Source organism: Trachemys scripta, chromosome 6, assembly GCF_013100865.1.
Source record: "Trachemys scripta elegans isolate TJP31775 chromosome 6, CAS_Tse_1.0, whole genome shotgun sequence".
Taxonomy (NCBI): Eukaryota; Metazoa; Chordata; order Testudines; family Emydidae; genus Trachemys; species Trachemys scripta.
In genome coordinates this window covers 124,789,567-124,814,520 of record NC_048303.1, presented here as the reverse complement: position 1 = coordinate 124,814,520, position 24,954 = coordinate 124,789,567, and the positions used below count along the sequence as shown (strand labels likewise).

The 24,954-nt window shown below is 43.8% G+C and overlaps 1 protein-coding gene across 6 annotated transcripts in view; it reads left to right on the top strand.

The window, feature by feature from the left end:
- The window catches only part of NRG1 (neuregulin 1), a 229,031-nt gene that overhangs the window by 80,681 nt on the left and 123,396 nt on the right, over positions 1 to 24,954 (top strand). For 4 of the 6 annotated variants that reach the window (XM_034774154.1, XM_034774152.1, XM_034774151.1 and 1 more), the window contains exon 1: positions 22,156 to 23,429. The exons of the other annotated variants lie outside the window; for them this stretch is intronic. In XM_034774154.1, coding sequence (XP_034630045.1) covers positions 22,787 to 23,429 — 643 coding nt within the window. In that variant the 5' untranslated portion in view covers positions 22,156 to 22,786. Of the gene's footprint in view, positions 1 to 22,155; positions 23,430 to 24,954 lie in introns of those variants that run through there. 6 annotated transcript variants of the gene reach the window in all.

Below are 24,954 nucleotides of genomic sequence, written 5' to 3'. Positions count from 1 at the left end.
ATTAAAGCACAATCACTTAAAAATACTATTGTTTGTCATAATGTATGTCCCTCTGAACACATAAAGGTAGTTCAGATTGTCAGGAAGTAAGCTACTGCCCTGGAGCAACTGTGGTTTATGAATCATGTATGTGTGTCTGAGGGGGTGTCAATGTTTTTCTTCTATAAATATATAAATATATAATGTCTTACATGTTCCTTCCTATGATTTTTTCCCCCTTCGGACTCAATACTTTTCAGGTTAGACATTTCCCCTTTATTAGGGATCTACAGGTAAGCAAATCTAAGGAGCTGGTATAGACCTTATTAGTAATTAAGTAAATCTAAAAGATTAGTTATCAAAGTTGCCCTTTCACATCACCATTGTAGTATAGAGCTGGATTTTCTCCTGCGCCTAAACCTAGACCTTCTTGCTCCAGGGAGGGGAGCTGTTTATGGCTCCCTGATTTTCAAACTGCCCTGGCCCTCGTGTGAGTTAGAGCAGCATAGGGGTTTCTCTAATTTCTGACAGCAGGTTTGGTTCCTACGTGACCAGATGAGAACTGGACTCCGTCATGGCCCATCCCTCCCCTGATATGCCACCTACATCAGGCTGGGGGGTGGTTGGCTTTATACCAAGGGAATTCTAACCTTGGCTGCTCGCACCAGATTCTGGATTCTTTATGATTCATAGATTCATAGATTCTAGGGCTGGAAGGGTCCTCGAGAGGTCATCGAGTCCAGTCCCCTGCCCGCATGGCAGGACCAAATACTGTCTAGACCATCCCTGATAGACATTTATCTAACCTACTCTTAAATATCTCCAGAGATGGAGATTCCACAACCTCCCTAGGCAGTTTATTCAAGTGTTTAACCACCCTGACAGTTAGGAACTTTTTCCTAATGTCCAACCTAAACCTCCCTTGCTACAGTTTAAGCCCATTGCTTCTTGTTCTATCCTTAGCGGCTAAGGTGAACAAGTTTTCTCCCTCCTCCTTATGACACCCTTTTAGATACCTGAAAACTGCTATCATGTCCCCTCTCAGTCTTCTCTTTTCGAAACTAAAAAGAGGGGGCAGAGAATCTGGACTGTGGTTTATATTCCTGATCCCAAGCCAGCTGGGGTTATGAAGCGTTTGTCCAGACCTGAGAACTAGTCTTCCAAGATTCAGCATGGAAAAGCTTTTTTACCGTAAAGTCTTAAACTCAGAGTAGAGGTCGAATGTGGAAGTGTTTGGCTAGACACAGGACTGGATCTTTGAAGTATCTACAAGCATCCTGTGTCTGAGGTTATGTTCTCATAATGCATTTCTATATGGAGTGGTATTAGTGTCAGAAATGAAGAGCAGATAATAAAGTCATGACAGGTTCTGAAGTGCAGAGGATGGAGTAGAGAACACATTGACTTTTATTAGTGACATTTACTCTGTTAGTACTCAGAGTTACATGAACTGTAATTTTTAATAATATGTTCAAATTTTTGACAAGGTATTTTGGAGATTCTGTCTTTGGCATCTAAAGATGTGAGCACGTTTGTTGGCATGAATTACTATAATGGTTGATTTTGTAATAGAAAAAGATAAAGCAACATTCTGGGGAAGAGATTTCACTTCCTACAATAAACCAGAATGCATGTTTTTTTAACAGCACAATTACACTGATTGATATGTCTTGTCTCCACACAGACTTGGAGAACATAGAAATTCCCATACTGGCTCAGACCCATGGTCCCTATAGACCGTGTCCTGTCTCTGACAATGGCCAACCCCAGGTTGTTCCTTCTGAATGTCTTTAATGCTAAGTAACATAGCCGGGGATGTTCTCATTATCCATGTCTACTATGTCATTGAATTCTACTGAGCACTTACCTGCAAGGATATTTAGCGGCAATAAGTTCCACAAGCTAGTTCTGAGTTGAGTTAAAAAAAAATTCAGATTTAAATGCTTTGTATTTTAGTATAATTGAATATCATCTTTCTTCCATTATAAGAAAGCAAATAGGAGTACCTGATTTTACCTTTTCTCTACCATTCATTATTTTGTATTCCTTTAACATGTTTTTATTGTTTAAACCCGTGTAAATCTGGAGTAACTCCACTGAACTCATTGGAGTGATACTGGAATTGCACATTTGTAGATGAGATCAGAATCTAACCCATGAGACCTTCTTTAAAACGTTCAGTAACTGTTCTCTCCCTCCATTCCTTCTGATATCGTTCTTTCCCTTAAAATATGTTATAGAACATGCAAAGCACTTGGATAAATCATTTTGTACTACTTATTATGTACATGTAATGGTGAGTATTAATTGCCAAGTGCTGACATAGCACTCGTTTTAGTATTGCATGGTCTGCTAAAGGTCAGAAGAGTCTTTAAAAACTAATTACACAGTTAAGTATATAATATGCCCTCGGGCTACAGTCCTCTTTGTTCAAATGCACAACTATATTTTGTGGCACAGAGTAACTGTTCAGGTTCTCCTGCCCAATGGGATCTGAATCCAAACCCCTCTCTGGTGTCTAGACTTACTCAAGAGTTGTATTGTATCTATTTATTATTATTTTCTGTTTGTCATTTGGGGGATTAAGAAGCTTCAGAAGGAGGAATGTTGCAAATATGGATTCCACATGTTTTTGCGGTCTTAGACAAATAAATAGTTGAACAAATTTAACAGACAGCCCTGATTGCTGTGTGTGAACCCCAGGCTTCATGGGAGGGTGAAATCCGCTCCACCTGTGTACAACCAGAATATTTGGGCTCTATGTAGGTGAAGTGCAGAGGTGACATTAAACCTCATACTGGGACTAGTGGAATGAAGTGCTGGACAGCCTGTGGCCCCTTCTTTTGGCCCACCCCCATTATGCCTTTCTGTGACATGTAGAAAATTAACAGGCCTTTCCCCACAATCCCTCTCTGCAGCACCTCCTCAGGGCATAAGTGGCTACTTGAAACGGGAGTACATCCCAGTGCACTATGGAACTGTTAGTGCATGGTAGCAGGGGCTACACAGCCAGTTAGCGCATGGCAGGCTAGTGCACTGAAGAGTCACACCGTGGCTTGCTGCGCGTTAAGTCACTGTGTAGACAAGACCTTGCACGGACCCTCAGCATAAGTGAATTTCACCATAGAAGACAGGAGCTGAGCCAAGAGCGCTGTGGTGACACAGTGGACCAGAGCACAACTCTTATCGCTCGGCTACACTGCAAAAAGAAAAAGAAAAAAAACTTGGCCACAAGTCTCAAAGCCTGAGTCAACTGACTCAGGTTTACACTACAGGCCTAAACAGAGCAGTGTAGACTCTCTTGCTAGGGCTGGACCGCAGGCTCTGAGACCCTTCCCCCTCCCTGGGTTTCAGCCCGAGTCGGAGTATCTACACTGCTATTTTTAGCCTCATAGTGCGATTCCTGAGAGCCCAAGTCAGTTGACCCGGGCTCTGAGACTCGCTGGTGTGGCGTTTTTTGCTGTGTAGCTGTACCCTTAGAGCTAATTTCTTCTTTTTTTAATATCTGAGTTGTGCATGTAAAATATGCCATAAAATTGTGGGTAATTGGATATGAATTGTGCATGAAATGACGTCGTGACGGGGTAATACCTATGCATTCATGTCCCATTATTCCCCCCAACAAGAGCGCAGTGATAGTGAGCAGGCTTGGAGGCAAAGACTTCAATTCACATATGCCAGTGAGTTTTCAACATATGGGCCCAAACAGCACTCCGCCATTCAAGGAAGGGATTTGCATACTGGAGGGATTATTAATTATTACCAAGCAGCCTGCTTTCCTTTTCACTCTTTACGAATCTGTTACTTGGGATGATATTTAGCTAATTTTATTGTTCTTAAATGTCTTGTTAACATTAAACTGTCATTCACCAAAACCCGCAACCAGCTGTGATAAAAGACAAAAAGCAAAAAAGTAGAAAATGAACCCTCCCTACAGTGCAGAACAGCCCATCGAGCAAAAACAGTTCTCATCGAAACACCTTAGCTAGGCACTAGCACAGTTGTATTCAAATAAAAAACGAATTCTTTTTAAAACTTGTTTTAGAAAAACAGCAACTAACACTTCTGAGGAGTTAAATAATTCAAACAAACATTTGGTTTCTCCATCATAAAAAACTAGCATTCACCTGCTTTTTTCCCCCCCCCCATTCATTTTCTTTTGCTTTACAAACTATCGAAGGCAACAGTTTGGTTGCACAAAATGGCACATGTAGTTTTTACAAAGTTCTAAGAGCCAGATTTACAAAGGTATTTAGGCACTTAGAGAGGCAAGTCAGCTCCTAGTGGAATTTACGAATCACCTGAGCGATTGATGCCCACTGAAAGTCAAAGGGGTTTAGGTGGCCTACCTCATGGAGCACATTTGTAAATCCCACTAGGTTCCTCCATTCATCTTTAGATGCCTTTGTAAATCTCACTCCAAGTACCTACATTTTTGAAAAGAGATGTCAGATTTTGTATGCAGATTAGATGTGGGTTTGGTGCTAAATAATGCCTGGGACTTTTAAGGGGGCAGAGTTTGTACCATAATTTCATGACTTTTGCCTTTTTCACCCTGACCAGCTTCATGACCTTTCATAAACTTTCCAAGATAAAATTGTAGCTTTGCTACGACCGAGTGTGCACAGGAACACAAGTAAGAAAACTTAGCAATTTATTGATAAAAGCTGAGAAATATACCAAAGAGCAGAACAGAACATTGACTGTTCTTTTTGGACAGACGTAATTGCTCTCAGGGTCACAGTCAGTGCCCATCTGCTGTGCTGGTCAGGCGTCCTAGGAACGATGTGAGAGAGGCATAAAGCATCATGCACACAACTGTAACATTGTAAATACATGGAACACAATTAGGATACCAGTGATAGTAATAAAAGAAAGCAGGAGTATTTCCATCCATGAACAATTACAAACATGGTGATGGGGGGGAAGGGGGCACGGAAACAGAGGGAAATGATTCCCCCAGTGAGGTTGAAATATTAGTGGATTAAAAATTAAACTTCCATCTATTTAGCTCTGTACCAGTCACTGACCACATATACATCAACCTCCCACACACCAGTCTTGCTGTTTATCCCTTTGTTGATCTGGCTGGAGAAGAAAGTGAAATTGACCAGCTGTACAAATGGTGTATGTGAATTCTGACATCAGGAAAAATAGAGAAGATTAGTCAAAGAAAGAAAAAACATAGGAATTGCCAGACTGGATCAGATGTTTTGTTCATCTAGTTCGGCGTCCTGTCTCTGACAGAGACCAGCACCTGATTCTTCAAAGGCAGGTGCAAGAACCCCATGCAGTAGGAAGATGTGAACTAATCTGCCCACCAGAGGATTCTCTGGCTAACCCCTAATAATTTAGAGATTGGTGTAATCTCTGAAGCACAAGTTTTTATATACTGCTACAACTTTTCTTCTAATTATAACAATGAATATACTGTTTAGCCATTTAAATATCCAGTTTCTCTTAGAATGTTGTTAAATTCTTGATCTCTACAGCAGCCTCTGGCAATGAGTTTCACAGTCTAATTATACACTGTGTGAAGTTTCTCATAATGAGCCCAGTTCTGTATGATGTCAGGAATACCCTCAATTCCCATTGACTTCAGTAGGCGCTGAGGGCCTCAGTACCGTGTCAGATCTAATATAAACAAAGGGGTTGGGGAGGTGGTCCGCACTGAGCAGAAAGTGACCAACTGAAGTTTTTGTCTTTCCTTTGGCTCCTAGCTCTCCAATCCCATCATTTACCCTGACTAGAAGGAACCATAGCCATGGTATATGATCATATATTGTGGCTGAAATAGTGTCATTTTCAAATGTCATGAAACCGTATCGTCCGTGACTGATACAGGAGCGAAGGAATTGCCATACCACATGAGAGCAGTGATCCATGGATTCCAGGATCCTGTCTCTGCCTAGATGATTTAGGGGAAGGTGCAAAAATAACCCCAATAGACAATTTTGGAAAACCTATTCATCTGGAAATGTTTTCCTAATCCCCCCTTGGTTCATGCTTGGCTTATGCCCTGAAGCACGAATGTCTATATTTCTTCTACAAATAGCTTGTATGTTATCTGATACTGCTTGTAGACGTTTTCATTTTCCATACCAATATTTAATCCATTTCTAAATCCTACTAAGATTGTGGCCTCAATGGCTCTAGATGAACAGGTATTTTCAATGACACCTCCACCCCCCCACCCCAAAAAAAAGATTTTTTTCTACCTCCATCTTGCTAGGAAACTTCGACCATTTCTCCCTGGCCACAATGATCCATGAAGAATTCTAGCAGTATAGAGGGGCACAATTTTCCTGTACTGCCAGCAGCCATCAGAGATCCTTCCTTAGCTCAAGTGGTAGGGGGTTTTGCTTTCCAAGCAAGAGGCAGTTGGCTACTAGGGTGTTAAGTGTGATGTGAGAATGTAGACAATAGAGGACGGGAATTCTAATCCCACAGTCTTTCTGAAGTGCTGAGTGACTGGTGTGCATCACAGTAATTGTAAGGTTCCTAGGTGACTGTAGACGGGCTACAAGGTAATCTGTATGATATATGTATGAATTCTGTGTGTCTTTGTACATACAATAAATATGTACAGGCACATAGGAGGAGAAATTCACCTCTGTGCCGGCCACTAAAGCTCTGGTTCATCCATAATCATTTGGAAGATATCAAGTGTGTCTTCAGAATTTGCATGCTTAGTCTGCCTTGGGGAAGGAGATTGTCTTGGTGCAGATAGAGACAGCAATTTACTCATCATCAGGGTAAAACAGTGAACCCGACTCTTCATTACAGGGAAGAATGAATAAGGAAGGCTGCATTTCCTGGCAAACTAGGGGATTGTGAGCCTTGCTCCAGTTTCCAGAGGGGATTTCCATAATTGTGTCTATTTCACACATGAGGCATACTTTTAACTGTGAGGAAACGTACAGGTTTAAGGTGGACTGTTTGTGGGGAGGGAGTGGAATCAGCTATACAAATGTAATTTTTTGTCTCTGACTGTCGTTTGGACTGTACCAGTCAGGTCTGAAGATCTAAGTTAATTGCCTCGGTTTTATAACTCACATATGAATCATTGACAGCAGCGATTTGTCTCTGAGATGATTGTAACTTTGGAATTGATATTCTGTCTTCCCTCACCCAAACTCAAATATCCCCCACCCCTTTTTTTTTCTTTTTTCTTTTTTTTTTTTTGTTCTGTGGGAGGCTGTGAAAAGAGCTTGCAGCTACTGGCACTTGATAGATGAATGAAAGAAGTGTTTTATAATATCCCACAATGAATTTGCATACCTTCTGTGACCTTCGCGTCTGCTCCCAGTGACCATACCACTCTTGTCTACTTCATGTACAGCCCCACCTTAGATTTTCCAGAAATGCTCATTTGCTTAAAAATTCCTAAATCCTTGAATAACCCGAAGTCTGACTAAGCGAATGCAGAGGTGGATAAACAACGTTAGGACAAGAATGCGTTTAATTGGTGTTCAGCTAAGACAGAGGACTGGATGGTCCAGTGGTTAGGCCTTGGTTTTGGGAGACCCAGGTCCAGGTCCCTGCTCTGCCAAAGACTTTGTGTGAACTTGAGCAATGGGAGTTAGGCACCTAAATATCTTTGAGGATCTGGGGCTTCGCCTCTCTTGGCCTCAGTGCCCCATCTGGACAAAGGGGATAAACAGCACCTCCCTGCTTCACAGAGGTGTTGCAAGGATATGTTAAAGAATGTGAAGAACTTACATACTACACAAACGAGGACCAGATAAGTATGACAGAGAAACCAGATTGTGGTTTCATTCTAATCAAGGGGAGTTTGGGCTCTGATTTTAGTGGAACCAGGATTTGGCTAAGCATGTGCCAGAACAGGTGCATGGGACCCAATCATGCATCAATGGCATTAGTGGTAGTTTAACCATATATGTCAGTGGGAGCAGGCTTATGGGGAGGCAGGTATGTCATGCAGCAACAGACAGATGTTTTCAGAAGTAATTTAAATGCTCTTTATTACAAAGATAAGGAGCATTTTTTCTTAAATTAGCTGAGGGTCTTAAAGACCTTGCTCTTTGTGTGACGCATGAAGAAGATGCTCTAAACCCACATTCCCTATTACAGGATTAAAGGCTTGGCTCATGGCTTTATAGAAATAATGGTGTTTGTTGCTCAGTAAATCAGGTTACTATCATTCTAAAACCCCTACCTGAATTTCTGATCAGCATTTGCAATAGTTAATTCCTGCAATCGACAGCATAGAAACCAGTATAACATTATCACAGCATTAAATCAACAGCAACTTTGTCAACTACAAATGTGATCCTATATGAATATTTTGCAATACAAAAATCCCTGTGAAACAATGTATTTGCTGTAAAGAGTTGCCTCTTTTGCTTGGATGGTATACACCTTTAATAACGGAACGGCTTCTTCAGATTGTGTTCACTTCTATAATGAGGAGTGCAGAATTGTAGCTTCAAAATTTGCCGCCATCTAATAACACTTTTTCCTCTTTAACTTTTTTTTAAATATTAAACAGCCTTCGATCTAGTTAACATACAACGTTTCACAAACACAAGACATGTCACGTTGTTTGAGAGTTTGTTTTGTTTTTATTTTAAATGCAGGGGGCTGCTTCTAGGAAATGTATTTGTTACATTAGCAAATGAAAGCCTTTCTTCTCCAAATAGGATTAGACCAAATAATTACAAAGGCTCTCTATGCCATCCCAGCGCTGTTCCCCACAGTGGTGCTGAAGGGCCTCTCTAGGACACACGGAGGTTCAATGTCAGAGGATGGCTGAAAAGGTTACATTTAATTCATGGCCACTTGGGAGAGATGGAGTCACCTTCAGATGGAGGCTGCAGTTCTTCCTGCCGGGAGCTCCAGTACAGATAGCCAATAGGAACAGGAGACAACTACTTAAGCCTCAGAAATTCCACCAGCCACTACTGGTCTAACTAAGGCACTGTTGCTAAGGGACTGTAATTAGCAGGGAGCAGGAAGAAATTGGGAGTTTAACCTGGTGCAACACCATCATCTCACAATCTACGGTTCACTTGGCAAGACCTAGAGGGTTTGTGTAGGGTTCCATGGAAGCTTTCTGCAAGTTACTGCAATGTTTGTGACATAATTCAGCAGATGGCACTACCAGAGAAGGCTCCAGAAGTGTTCATCCCACTCCCCTGTCCACCTCTTCCTACGTATGCCCACGGAGAATCCCTAAGCCCAAAGATTGCATTATGACACTGGGTATACTAGAATAGGAAGCTCCTGCAAGCATCATCTATCCCAGGCACTGAGCGCCTCACACTCATTAGCGTATTTGTATTCCCGTCACCCCACGTGAGGTAGGAAAATCTGTTATCCACATTGTACAGATGGGGAACCGAGGCACACAGAGACTAAGGCCCAGCTCCTCAAAGGTATTTAGATGGCTAATGGGAGTGAGGCACCTCAATACCTTTCGAGGATCTGGACCCAAGTGACTTACCCAGGAACAAGTCTGTGGCAGAGCAGGAAATTGTACCAAGATCACCCAGGACTCAGGCTAGCGCCCTAATCACTGGACCCCTGGGTCCTACCATGAACCTAATGGATCTATTGTATGGTCTCTCGGCAGGGACCCATTTTGTGCACATATGGTGTCCCCCTGAAATCAGTAAGGCTCTTCAAGGTCCATGTGCCGAGTATTGGGGAGCCTTCAGCATTAGACCAGCATCACACATTCATGTGCTGCTGTTGATCGATTTCACAGCTAAGCACTTGTGTCAAGAAGTCACAAGTTCCCCGCAGAGATCAGCCGCTTGAAAAAAGAAGGTGGAGTTCATTTTGGGAAGAACAGATGCAGCCTATCAGGAGAGGATTGATTTCATTGATTATTGTAATTAGTTTGTACAGTCTGCAATCTTATTACCTGTTCAAGTCACATCATCCCCTCCCCCCCTTTGTTACTTAGCCTTCATTTCAGGGACTCAGCCTCTGCATCCATATTTGTATGTGGCATGATCAGTTACCCAGGATCAGCTTGGAAATGAAATCTGAAAGGCATTATTTCAGAATGTGTGCACAGATGACAGCTTGACAGATCCATGTCTGCAATGGTAGGTCATTGCTTAGTATGCCAGGAAATGAGCATTTCTGGCTTGCCTGACTACCAGTTTAATATTCCTTGAAATCATGGACAAATGCAATGATTTTTCTGAATACAAAGTACATTGTTTTAGTGGGAGAGGGGAAAGAGCGAAATGCCTCACTAAAGGCCGTCATTAACTTTTCATCTTGGCCACTAAATGAAGTAGTGCCTTTTGTAGTTGTTTTCCCCACACGTCCTCTGGAGATCCCTAGCTTGAGTAAATACATTTGAACATAATCATATTAATAGATCAAAGGAAATGTACAATCTTATTGTAATAGGTTAATTGTTACTGGATCATTCTTACTGTTGATGGTCTACTGTACTCTGTCTCAGCAGTGAATTCAGACCTGCCTTCTATTCCTAGCACTGTTTTTTGTTGTTGTTTTAATGTTTGTTATTACTTCGCTATTTCATTTGGCAAGGTTGAAATCTGTCCACAGCACCTAATGCACAAGCAAGCTTACAATCGTGGTAAGCAGCATGCCTGGACTTTCTAGCCTCTGCATCCACATAAATAATGCATTCAACTTCCTGTAACTACAAGAATCCACAGAGTTTTTATTGGGGGAGGAGGAGAGGGGAGGAGATAGGGGATGGAAGGTGATGGAAACAGCTGCAAGTCATTATTATTACTGATTAGACCCCAGCTGCATGGGTTTTTTAATTAGCCAGTGTCTAACCCTAATGGATACATTGTGATATTTGTTAATGCTTGTTAAGTGTGGAAGGTTAAGGAATGAATTTTATTCTCTTCTGGCACTCACACACGCTCAAAATCCCCTGCGCTCTTTTAGCAGAGTTAGTTACTGAAATTCTGGCAAGGAACACTCGTCCAGCAGCACAGCTCCAAACTTTGTATCTGATTGTTTCTTAATTATCTTGGTTAAATGCAGGTCATCTTAGATACTTGAAAAGCAGCTTCAGTGACTGTTTTATGTCCTGAAAAGGCTTAGCAGTGTTGCTTTCCTGTTCAGCCCACTAACCAACATGGTAAATGGATAGAAATGGATAGAAATTTAAATGCAGTGGGCACGTTATCCAGGTGCTGGTGTCTGTCCCTGTTCCTCTCTCTAGCTTAATACCAGCCAACCCTGTAGTAATGTGAATGTCATGCTATGGGGGAAGAATAACTGCCTTTTTCCTATTGATGCTGTAAACCGTGAAATGCTAGTCCCTGTGCCAGACTGTGGAATGATATGTGCAGTGCATACAGTACCAAAGATTTAGCAGAGGGGAGATGCAGCAGAAAACACCGTTTAGCTATTCAGCTGAAGGTTTCAGATTAGAAACGCAGCTATAATGATTTAGTTGGGGATTGGTCCTGCTTTGAGCAGGGGGTTGGACTGGATGACCTCCTAAGGTCCCTTCCAACCCTGATATTCTATGCAACAAACCAAAATTGGTTAAAATACAGAGTGCTGAGTAAGCATAAAATCCCCTTTGTCATTCTTACTTGACTGAATTTTAATTACTTGCTGGAAATCCACAAAGTTTTCTCTCCAGTGCCAGAAGAGTGATTCATTCATTTCTTGGCTTTGTGGGTAAAGTAAGAGACAAGTATTAAATATTAAATCACCTTGATGATGCTGAGATTATGAGACATGCTAATGTCTGTTCTTATTGGAAGATTTGCAGTATACAGGTGCTATGCTGTTGAAATTATTTTAAGCAGAGAATATTTGGATTCAGCTACTTAAACACTATAAAGATGCATTTGGGTAGACATGCCCAGAACTGAGCTAGACAATATAATTGAATGGATATCGTGATTCAGGATGCTGTCGATTAAATTCAAATTTTAGAGGTATTTGTAGAAAGCTGTATATTGAACTAGCTCGTGCACTGAAATAATGATATTCTTTGCAAGTGAACTTCTGAAGCTTAGCAAATCTTGAATGTACGATTTTATTGCAAAGTTTAATCCACAAATATAAGCCTGCAATATGTTTATGTTTATAACTTTGGGAGGTGGGTTTAAGTTAGAAACATAGATAGCTGGGTTTGCGATGACCGGGAGAACCGCATGGTGACTTGCCTGCCTGGTGCCAAGGTTGCAGATCTCTCGAGACATCTAGATAAGCTTATGTGTAGTGCTGGGGAAGAACCGTTGGTTGTGGTACATGTAGGTACCAATGACATAGGGAAGGATGGGAGAGAGGTCCTGGAGGCCAAATTTAGGCTGCTAGGTAAGAGATTGAAGTCCAGGACCTCCATGGTTAGGCTTCACCTAACGAAGAGAGGGAAGAGCATCTTCGCAAGCAGGCTGGCTAACCTAGTGAGGAGGGCTTTATACTAGGTTCACTGGGGGAAGGAGACCAAAGCCCTGAGGTAAGTGGGGAAATGGGATACCAGGAGGAAGCACGAGCAGGAGAGTGCAGGAGGGGAGGACTCCTGTCTCATGCTGAGAAAGCGGGACAATCAGCGAGTTATCTAAAGTGCCTATACACAAATACAAGAAGCCTGGGAAACAAGCAGGGACAACTGGAAGTCCTGGCACAGTCAAGGAACTATGATGTGATTGGAATAACAGAGACTTGGTGGGATAACGCACATGACTGGAGTACTGTCATGGATGGATATAAACTCAGGAAGGACAGGCAGGGCAGAAAAGGTGGGGGAGTTGCGTTGTATGTAAGAGAGGAGTATGACTGCTCAGAGCTCCGGTATGAAACTGCAGAAAAACCTGAGAGTCTCTGGATTAAGTTGAGAAGTGTGAGCAACAAGGGTGATGTCATGGTGGGAGTCTGCTATAGACCACCGGACCAGGGGGATGAGGTGGATGAGGCTTTCTTCCAGCAACTAGCAGAAGTTACTAGATCGCAGGCCCTGGTTCTCATGGGAGACTTTAATCACCCTGATATCTGCTGGGAGAGCAATACAGGGGTGCACAGACAATCCAGGAAGTTTTTGGAAAGTGTAGGGGACAATTTCCTGGTGCAAGTGCTGGAGGAACCAACTAGGGGCACAGCTCTTCTAGACCTGCTGCTCACAAACAGGGAAGAATTAGTAGGGGAAGCAAAAGTGGATGGGAACCTGGGAGGCAGTGACCATGAGATGGTTGAGTTCAGGATCCTGACCAAAGGAAGAAAGGAGAGCAGCAGAATACGAACCCTGGACTTCAGAAAAGCAGACTTTGACTCCCTCAGGGAACTGATGGGCAGGATCCCCTGGGAGAATAACATGAGGGGGAAAGGAGTCCAGGAGAGCTGGCTGTATTTTAAAGAATCCTTATTGAGGTTGCAGGAAAAAAAACATCCCGATGTGTAGAAAGAATAGTAAATATGGCAGGCGACCAGCTTGGCTTAACTGTGAAATCCTTGCTGATCTTAAACACAAAAAAGAAGCTTCCAAGAAGTGGAAGATTGGACAAATGACCAGGGAGGAGTATAAAAATATTGCTCAGGCATGCAGGAGTGAAATCAGTGATTACCTGTTCTGTTCACTCCCTCTAGGGCACCTGGCATTGGCCACTGTTGGGAGACAGGATATTGGGCTAGATGGACCTTTGGTCTGACCCAGTCTGGCCGTTCTTATGTTCTTAAGTTGTAAAAATGCTTCCATCTAGCACTGGTTGCAAAGCCTTGATTTTCTTTTTTAAGCTTCCCCATGGAATAATTATGCATTATGTATATCATATATCCCCATACAGAGCTGAGTCCCTTTACCCTATTTACATCAGTTTTCAAGGAATCTCTAAATTGAGCTGGGGGTGATGGTAAATCAGCCCCTAAAGATGGTGGAGGAGGAGCAGAAAAACACTTTTGCCCTCATCCTCGAGTTCTTTGTTAAGAACTCTATTTGGTGCAGAGCCTGCTGAGCGAACTGTAGGTGCTGTTTTTGTCATCTTTTTCTGAGGTGTAGTAGCGGGGAAGAAAGGCCCAGTGGTTAGAGCGCTAGCCTGGCACGTTGGAGACCTAGGTTCAAATTCCTGCTCTGCCACAGGCTTCCTGTATGGTCTTGGGTGAGCCACTTAGTGTCTTTCTGTGCCTGAGCTGTGGAATGGGGATCCCAGCACTTTGCTAACTCACAGAGGTGCATTGTGAGGATAAAAACATTAAAGACCGTGAACCACTCTGATGCTACAGCACTGGGAGAGACGAGAAGAATACTGTTCTCAAGTAAAACACATGCAGTGTGCTCGTCTCTCTCCCACTGCTTACTCTCCTAGGCAGACGGAATGAGTTGGGTGCTTTATATTTCTTGTATTAAACTGCCTGCTCATTTCCTGAATGCTACTTTCCCATATAATTCCCCTGATTCATTTTTCCATTGGACAATTCCAGTATTCAACACAGTCTGAGCCCGTGTATACATTAGCTGGGCAATTTATTGCCATTGATTAAAGCTCCTGAAATTCATGTTTAATGTCATATTCCTGAGTCACAGGGAGTGCCACAAACTCAGCTTCTGATTAGGATGAAAGAGACTCAGGGTCTCACATTTCACTGGAGGATGAAGAGAGTCAGAAGACCCTTTTGTTCCCATGAAATAACAGCCCATCTTATTGCATCTTTCTGTTACAATTACCAGCAGCAAACATTGAAACGATTAACATTGCTTGAGAGAAGCCGTAGTTTTTAGTAAAGCACGTTTCTGTAAACCACAGTGATGGCCCTTAAAGAGTCTTCATTCTGCCAATGGATAATATGTGAGTATACGCTGTATGTATAGATGATTCCCCAGTAAAGTCATATGCATGCTGGGATGAACATTAACCTTTCAAATGCACTGACATTCATAATGACTGGTCTGCAGGTTTCTGATAAATATATGTTGTTGTGATTGCCCCCAGCTGACACGCTTCCGGGTACATGTTCTAGAAGGCTCGTTGAACATTGCTTCCTATCTTTTATTATGCACATCACAAGGGAATGTATTAGTCTTCACAAAGGGACCCCACTGAAGTTGAGCACGTGCTTAAGTGCTGTGTCAGATTAGGGCCTATATGTGTTTAGCACTAAAGCTTTCCTGCCTTTTCCTTAAAGGAGGTGCACTTCCCAAAAATCATAGGTGAGAAAAAAAAGTACAGATTTCCAGCACAGCTGTCCTCCCAATAACATGGGGCGATGGCAGAGGGAGGGGGAGGGGTCAGCTATGTGTGCATGGGAGAAAGCAGGATTCATGGGACACCTGCTTCTCTCTCTCTCACTCTCTCTCTGTAGTTGGTCAGGAAGTAGACAGAACCTTCACTCCACCCCCGAGCATGCACTGTCCAGAAGTCATCTGCACCAGCAAAAAGGGCTGTCATGAATTCCTTCCCATGGCCCCTTCTTAGAGCAAGGTGGGAGCAGGGAAGGAATTGTGACTCCCTGTAGATAAATGAAGCCCAGCTCCCTGGACCAGAGCCCAATCCAGCCATTTTAAAGAGGGCTGGACCACACCTGGGCCTATAAAGGGCTGCTAGTAGGCAGCTGGGGAGGGAGGGATGAGACAGACGGAGGAGCCTCAGAGGGGAAGTCACACTGGAGTGGAGCTAGGGCCTGCGGTGGGTCCTGGGAGCAAAGGGCTGGGGGCTCAGGGGAACAGCCCTGCGACTGCTGCTGCAGGAGGGGAGCAGAGCTGGCCGAGGCTAGGAAGCTTGCAAGAGCTGGAGGGCTGGAGACCCCTTGGAGGAGTGGCCCTGAAGCCTGTCACTGAGGATTGATTTAAGACTGTGTTCTGCTTGTCTGATAACCTCTGTTGTGCAAATAAACCTCCTTGAAGAGCCGAGCGCATGGTTTGGAGCCGGGGAGAAGCGACAGCCCTGCTGACACTCCCATTCAGAAAAATGATGTTTTCTGTACATGACAGCTAGGCTCAGATTGGTCTCGCTTTTAGCTTTTGCAGTTCCAGTGGAGGTCTTTCAGAGAAATAGGATTTCTCCTTATGCATTTTTTGTGTGGGAGTGTTTAATGGAGCTCTTTGAAATTCTCAGAGGTTCAGATGGCTGGAATTAGTCCCTGGGGAGATGGATTAGTGGGCAGAGTACAGATGAGCCATCAAAGGTGCATGACAAATGGATCTACCATGTGGTCCCCCAATTTATCACATGGATATCCGCTTATGTATACATATTGATACACACACAAGTTGATACATTTTGGGGAAAGGGGGTAACTGCTGTCAGTGTTGATATGCATTGGGCACTCTTGGTGGTTTTTGATGATCTCCATCTTCTAAATGCTGCATTTATTTAATTGGAAGAAAGTGGCCCATAAGCAATGAGAGGGATCCTTTTAATCTTAATCATCAATCCCTTATTAATGAATGTGCACTTTTTAATCCTCCTAGTTACACTGTTTTCAATTTCTCAGAGTAGGGAAAAAATGGAATGAAATACAAATTGATAGAGTGGTTCCCTGTATTAATACCACAAGAGCATATTGTTGCTTGTGTCTGTTTGAAAGTTCCAAGAGTGCAATGCATGGAATGAAGTCACTTGGCCAATACCAGTATTTTGCTACTAACCATCATCCATTCTCAACCTGTGACTCAACATGTCCAACTGTAACATACAGTACATCTGCCCATGAGCACATACTTTGTCTCTTCGGGGCCTGATGCTTCCCAGAATGTAGTGTACTCTTGGGGGATCCAGGTAGGGAATATGATGAATTAAAGTGAGGGTGTAGCAGCTGGATATTTCAAGTCAGATTACCCTGATGCTATGAGTAATAAGGCTTATCAGGCCTAATTTATAAAACCATAAGCAGGTTTGGGCCTGGTTAGTACATGGATGAGTGACCACCTGAGACTGTTACTCGTTGCTTTACTTTGCTGACAGTGGATATTCTTCATGGTGATTATCTATTTATTTATACTTCGTTTTGAGAAATGTTTTATGTACATTTGTGGCTTGCGGGAGGAGGATTCTCTATAGTGTGACATTCTGCGGCCTGTGCTATGCAGGAGGTCAGACTAGAAGGGTGACTTCTAGCCTTAAAGTGTATGGAAGCCACGTTAGACACCTATTCAGTCAGAAGGACAGATACAGCCTCTACCAACTCTTCTGCTCACTTCCCCCCATCTCAGTCTTAATTATTTTTTCTCTCTTCTTCTTAAGAACTTACAGCAGTGAAGGGATTTATATTAAATTTACCGGCAAAATGCACCCCCAATCCAAAAATATTTTGCAAACTTCTAAGTTCAAGTCTGCCTTTTATTATATGGCAGGAGTCCAGTCACAGTCACACAGTAGCTTCATTGACATGGAATCTGCACAACCTTTTCCTCTTGGGCAAAGAGGCCCAAGTCATGTACATACGCAGAAATACGGCTGTGCACAGGGAGTTAACCTAAGGAGACCCTTGCCTAGCCTATTCTTATGATTTGTTACCAATGGGTTAGTTTGGTTAACTTCTGCACCTGCAAGCTATAGACAAGTCACCCAGACTCACTTACCTTCTCCTTTCATGGTCTCCATTCCCATTAACCCATTGTTGGTTTAACTCCCCAGCTGCTCATCTCCTCTAGCCCACAACAGAACCATGTTAAAACAATATACATCTTTCCTAGTATGGTAATGCAGGAATGCAAAGCCAAACCTTGCAGCTGCCGGAGGGAATTTTCAAGCTATTTGGGAAAAAAGGCACTAACAAGGGAGAGAACGCCTTCAGCAGCAAATCTGTACCTGGACTTCTGCATGTACAGAAAGACTGTAACCCAGAGACCATTCCCTTGCAGTAGCTACCAAAAACAGCCTATAGGGAGAAAGCACCAAACGGCAAGAAATTCCCTCCCATTCCCCAGGTGAAGCGAGATAAGGCGTACTAGCGTATCTCCTGTTCCAATACCTTCCTTTTTCAGAGCCTTACCTTAGACCTTAGCTCGTTGGGCTACCCACATTTGCCATCCTTGCCTATCAACTGCCATTCTCTCCAAATCTTCCCATTTTTCCAAATCTTCCCATCTTACCCATTAGCCAGGATGGGTAAGGAATGATGTCCCTAGCCTCTGTTTGTCAGAGTGTGGAGATGGATGGCAGGAGAGAGATCACTTGATCATTACCTGTTAGGTTCACTCCCTCTGGGGCACCTGGCACTGACCACTGTTGGTAGACAGAGTACTGGGCTGGATGGACCTTTGGTCTGACCCAGTATGGCCGTTCTTGTGTTATTATGTTCTTATGTTCATGTTGAGGTGCTTGATGCGGTTCAGAACTGATGTTTCCATGTTATTTGCGGTCTTCCTCTCTTTCTTCTTGTGTTTTCTGGCTTCCCTTCAAGGGCCGTATTTGGTAAGTGTTCTTTTTCCATTCTCAGCACATGTCCTAGCTACTGATGTCGTCTTTTGTAGATTATTTGAGAGTGGGTGCCTTGACCAGTAATGTTTCTGGCCCAGACTAATCGCTTCTCAAAGCTAGAATTACAGCACTCAGGCAGATTGTCCCCTGGCCCGGGTTCCATGCGTGGAGCAGGGCCAGAAACGCAGAGTGGGAGAGGATGCCGACTTTGCTCCCTGGTCTCCAGTTCCCATGCAGAAGCTCGTTGGCACAGAAGACGTTAATGGAGCCCTGACAGTCCACAACTAGGGTGTGGTGAGGGAGGGCAGTGGGGTTTGTTAAACCTTGGGGGTGTGGGAGGGCTGGGGGGATTGAGTGCGTGATGAGAGGAGCAGTGCAGCTGGCTAGGCAGGAAGGGGATCGTGTGTGGGAGAATAGGAACTGAGTGCTACTGCTAATGCTGAGGAGACAGACAGTGATCCAGGTCTAGTGGTGCTGGGATGTAAGGGACCTGCAGTCAAGAGCAGGGAGAAGCTGGCCCAATGGTGGGGTGGAGGGGAGGCAGGCCCATTGTGATGCTGCTGAAGCAGGCAGCAGGAGGGGTTTGCGTCTAGACGAGCAAAGTGCTGAGATAGTGCAGACAGGCAGGGCCTTGGCACGTGGAGGAGTAGCTGAAACAAATGAGGAGCTACAGTAAGTTACTCTGTTTTTTGCCAGTCATGTTCAGCAGCTGCAGTGATGCGATGCAGGCTGAGCTTTTAGCACAGCTCCCTCCCTCCTGCCCCACCCCCCCCTCGCACAGCCCTGCTCCCCGTGCCCCGGAACAGACAATCCCGCAGCAAGAGCAGGCCGCCTAGCGAGCAGGAGAGAGCTGCGTGCGCTGCGTAGCGCCTGTCTGCACCGTGGCGCGCTACACTTCAGCAGAGGGGTGCGGCGGAGGTGGGCAGTGGGGACTCACCCAGCGTTTGTAAGAGAGCTTGTTCTAACAGATATGTGTGAGAGTCTCACAAAGCGCGGCCTGAGCAACAATTTCGAATGAGTGCGGACATGTCACGCGGATTGAAAACCTGGTGGAAGGGCTGAAAATAAATGGCCAGGCCAAGCGCACTGAATTAGAGCTTGACGTACAGTGGGGCCCTAGTGGTTTTCAGCTTGCGGTGTGGTGGTAAAGGAAAAACAATGGGCTCTTGGACTACAGGGATGTCACAGCATGAGCAAAGGAGGTGATCATCCCTTTCTACGCCCTCCATAGAACTAGACATTATTTATCAATTAATGACATGGCACTTGGGAGCCTGCCCCTACCACATTCACATCTGGTCATCTCCGCACCAGAGAGATGTCAACAGAGAGGAGAAAACTGAGAGAAGAGCAACGGAAACGATGAATAGGGTAGAGGGAAAGATTCAGAGAACTAGTGAGGTTCTTACCCACGAAAGCTTATGCTCCCAATACTTCTGTTAGTCTCAAAGGTGCCACAGGACCCTCTGTTGCTTTAAACATATGTAGTTTTCCTAGAAGGCAGCTCCACGTGGGGGAATACGGTAAGGGGTTACATGGATTTGGAGGGATCCAGGTGTGCAAAAGGGTCATAGTTATGGGTAATAAGAAAGCAAGATTTGGAAAAAAGTTAGGCCGAATAAAAAAAAAAAATCCAGTGGTGAGATGCATTAGACGATGTGTATAAGATACTCAAACGTCATGGTCCTCATCTGTAGAATGAGTATAATACTCCCTATCTTACAGTGGCAATGTAAGGTGTTTGATTCATTGCCATTTGGGAAGTATTTTGCTATACTTGCCGAAAGATGCAGTATTGATGCAACGTATTATCAGCTAGTTAATCCAAAGGTAGAAAGCTAAGCAAGTCTATGTGATCAAAGGCAATCATTCTGACAACGGTTTCTGATCATAAACCTTAAGACCAGATCCCACAATGGAATTACAGCCTTAGATTGCTGATTATATTTTTATAAAGAATGTTGCTATCAGCTGTGGGGTTTTTTTTTAATGTACCCATGGGTCTCTCCCCAGAGTCTCACGTATTGTTCTGCCATGTACTATTGTATAGTTCAGTGGTTCTCAACCCACGCACTTGCAGCCCAGTCAGCACAGAGCTGCGGCCCATGTGTCATCCTCAGGGCCACACAGGTAGAATATAGATTGTGTGGATGCCACCCACATAACACAGAGAGAGATGCATATGCAGCCTGCAATGGTAAATACGTTGAGAACCACTGCTATAGTTGGTCAAACAAAGATAGTCTGCATGGATGTGTTTCTGGAAGGTGCTGAGTACCTTGGACTCCCATTGTCTACTGCTGTAACATTTTGGCATTGTCTAGCTTAGGAGAGCTTGATTTCTGAGCCTTCATGCTCAATTTGTTTTCATTTAAGAGGAAGTATTTGATAAACATAGCTGAGCGCAGACCCCTATTGGTTTAATTTAATATCCTGGGACAAAGTCATTCCTGGTAGAATTCCTTTGACACCGGTTGATTTTCACCAGGTATAAATGTGTCCCAGTGGCACCAAAGAAACTGCTGGTGGTGTTCAATCTCGATAAACAGCAGATCACCCATGGAACTACCTCAGTGTCCATAAACCTAGTTTCTACAAAGAGGAGTTACCCTTACCCTGAGGTCTTGGTGGGAGTTAGTTATTTTTTAACTACCATGAATAAATAAAAAGGAAACTAGTCACTAAGTAACATTCGAAACAAGAAGCAAAGCCAGAACAATTCAGAGGGACTGATTCTTTGTTTCCTTGCACCTTGTACCATCGTTCGTACCAGTGAAAAATGGGTGTAAAACGCTGCCAAGTCACTGCTGGAAATGATGGCACAAGGCGGGGGGGGGAGGGGGCTGATAATCAGAGCCCCTTTTCTCATTGTATATGTTAATATTATGCCACATAAAGGGCTTGATTCTGATCTCCATTACACCATTATAACTTTATTGACTTCAATGAAGCTGCTCCTTGATTTATGCTAATTTAAGTGAGGCACGAATAAGCACCATAGGACGTAATAAATCTTTGCAATACAGAGAAACAATGGGCCAAGTTAAGAACAGAGCAGACGCTTTTTTAATGCTGGATTTCCTTGATCTTTATCAATTTCAAGCAGAACCTAAACATTGTATTTTCTGTATCAGTTACAAACCAGCTCTTGAGAGATTGATTTTCTTTTAAGAATGTTACATTTATTTCCAAAACAGAATTTAAAAAGCTGATGCAATCCCCGTCTCCATAATAACGTACAGGCAAAGATTTAAGTGATTTTTTTTAAATATTCATTTCCCTAAGATGCATCACCTTATTGTTAGAGAGTTAAACTTATTAGAGTGATTGGGAAGGAATGCTATCTCTATGCGTCAGGCAGGAAGAAACTGCAGTAGACAAGCCTACTTCCCTTGGGAGAGATCAGATATCAGACTTGCTGAGCATCGGGTCCAACCCATAAGCCTACCATCTACACCCCCATCTCAGCTTTGTTAGATTGCTGTAATCGATTACCATCTTCTTCTGACCAAACAGTGGAAGGAAGAGAGACAGAGAGAGAGAGAGAGCGCGCATAACTGCTGCCTGCCTGCCTCCCTTTGATTTGATGGCCTTTATTCCTTCTAATTGGATAAAATAGGAAGTCACTAGCAGTCCTGTGTTGCTGGGTGTACTGATTTCACTCAAAGCAGTCCTGCAGAGGGGCGGGGGTGGGGAGAGAAAGGAGAGAGGGAAACAGACTGTGAGGGAGGAGAGGGGGGAAAAAAAGAGGAGGAAAGTGAGGGAGTGCTCAAGAAGGACAAAGAGGAGGGGGTGGGGGGAAGAAGGGAGTTCCCACCCTCCTCGCAGCATTGCTCTTCCTTTCAAACCTCTGTGTAATGATATTGTTTGCAGTGATGCTCCGAGAGCAGGCACCTGCTGCTCTGTAATGATTCAGCCTGTTTCAGCCCTCGCTTTAACACAACAGGATGCTGTTGCTACTGTCACTGTTACCTCCGCCGCTGCTGCCGCCGGTGCTGCTCTTCCTGATTTTGCTTTTGCTTCTGCTGCATGACAATTGTTTTCTTCATCTAAGCAGACACCAGCCTCAGACGCTCAAGGTGAGGAGCCAGCCTTTCGCTCTGGGCTATTGGTTCACTTAATCCAACAATTTGTGCTTTCTTTGGTGCGGTTCTCCCACCTTGCACCACCCCCAACACTCCCCTCGGACGAGCTGGGATGGCTTGAGAGGCATTGAAGGAATTATAAAAGTGGCCAGGAAATGGGAGCTAAATAATTACTAAGCAACTCTATTTCTTGTTTAATAGGAGAGGGTTTTTTTATTTTTATCCTCTCCCAGTTCAGATGATGTTCTTGAACTTGGACTCTCTACTGACTCCCACTGTGTGATTTTTTCCAGAGTTGGGTGATTTGATTTTTGCCCCTCTCATAATAATGGACTGTGATAGAGTTAGGGCCTTTTGGAGGTGAGCTGGTTGAAATTTTTATGCTTAAATATGTCTGAAGTATCGGCAGAGGCTTTTCCCCACTCCTCGACTCAGCTGAACCCTGCTGCATCTCTCGAAGGGCTCCCAGCTGAGGACAACATGTCAGGGATGCAAACAGAGGACGGGAGGGTCCAGGGAATAGCAGGCCTTGCCGCTACTTGCTGCGTGTGCCTGGAGGCAGAGCGATTGAGGGGCTGCCTCAACTCTGAAAAGATCTGCATCGTCCCTATCCTGGCTTGCCTTCTCAGCCTGTGCCTCTGCATTGCTGGCCTCAAGTGGGTGTTTGTAGATAAAATTTTTGAGTATGATTCTCCTACCCACCTCGACCCTGGGAGGATAGGGCAAGACCCAGTGATTTCAGTGGAACCTACTGCTCTGTCTGCTTGGGTGCCTTCAGTGGTGCATACCTCACCTTTCCCAGCACCGAGCCCTGAAACCAAGGTTGAAGTTACAGTGCAAGCTGATAGTTCGCTAGTGCCCTCCGAGCCTTTCCTCTCCCCTTCTCCGCATAACCGTGTCTTAGATTTTTCATTGTTGTCCTCCGCCGCACCTTCCTTCCCTCCGCCCACGCTGGAGCCTGAGGTGAGAGAGGCTACCACCCTGTCTCAGGCACAACCAACAGAAACTAATCTCCAAATCGCTCCAAAACTTTGTAAGTAGCAGCTCATTTTTTTCTTCCACAAAGGACTTTGATTGTTCTGTATCTTTCCCTTGAATCTGACATTGCATGTTAAGTTTGAATAAACGGAGAGAGGTACAGGGGTGGATCACAAGCTCTCTGAAACTGTTGCTAAATAGACATGGTGGTTGTACCAGAAAGGATATTTTTTAAAGACATATATCCTGACCAGTTATCAAGAGGCAAGTCTTCACAAGTTATTTCATTGCATACATTATACAAAAGGATGAATCACTTTATTTACATTTTGATTGGTATCTTTTTCATGTAATTTAGCCTGCCATTTCAGTGATCAATTTGATTTGCATATTGCTTTGAGTCCCCTATATTTGTTAATATCATTGTCCTGTCTCTAAAGCACTTCTATTTCCTCTTTCTTGTCTTGCTTTGCTGATAAATGCCCCTGCCATCTTCCTGAAGCAGTCAGTGAGTGCAGTGAGACAGGGCTACAGTACGTTTGTAGCAGCTCGAGCCATTCCAGAGTTGTTAATGTAGCAATTACAATTACGGCTATTTTTTCATTCAGGGCTCATTACAGGTTTTTTTTTTCCTTCCTCCTCAAGGGTTTGACGCTGCAAAACTGTACTCATGAGTGTTGTCTCATGGATTTAGCTAGGATGACTTGGTTAAGGAGCTCATACATGTAGAATGGGGCCCTGAATTAGCCTTTTACAAATCAAGCTTCTGGAGAAATTTCTCTGTGCTCATTGTAAAACATCTAAGTAATTTCTTGCTGGACTAGGCTGTAGTGGATGTTTCATTGTAACCTGTCAGATGGGAGCCGGTTAGGCCGGACGGCCTGTGATCTCTGTAACTCTTGTAAATGAAAAAACCTGCTAGAGCCCAGGCCGGGTATCCACAATTGAGGTCTCCAGTGGTTAAAACTGGCAACAGATTTTATAAGCTTGCTTAGGAGAACCTCTAGTCTCCTTCCTCTGTGCCCTTCCTAAACCACTGCAGGCTGATGACTTGGTGATTCGTATGTACTTGGCCTCATCCTGTTTCCATTGAAATCAATGAGAGTTTTGCCACTGAACCCAGCTTTGAAGCATGCTCAGACTCAATGTCGGCATCAGGAGCACCGTTTACTCTTCCACTAGTCAGCTTGGGTTAGTTATGTTTTATATCAGACTATATCGTGAGCCAGATCTTCAGCTGGTGTACGTAGGTGTACCGCCATTGACTTGACTCATGGCCCAGTTAGTGTAGCGTCCAATGAAGTTCCAACGATATGGAAAGGAAAATTTAAAGATAAAAATGTATAACCCCGTGTAGTCTTTTGCTTCAATAATGCATCCATCATGGCCTGCTGTTAGATGGAGAGTAAATTTTCTGAGGATAAGAGTCTGATAAGAAAACACGGGTGTGCAGTCAAACAAAAGCTTTATTTGTCTAGTTGGGCGACTGTGAATTAAGTTATTGGGACCAGCTTTTGCAAGAGTGACAAAGGGTTTTTTTCCTCCCAGAAGTCATTAGCACAGCAACTCCTTTTTGTAGC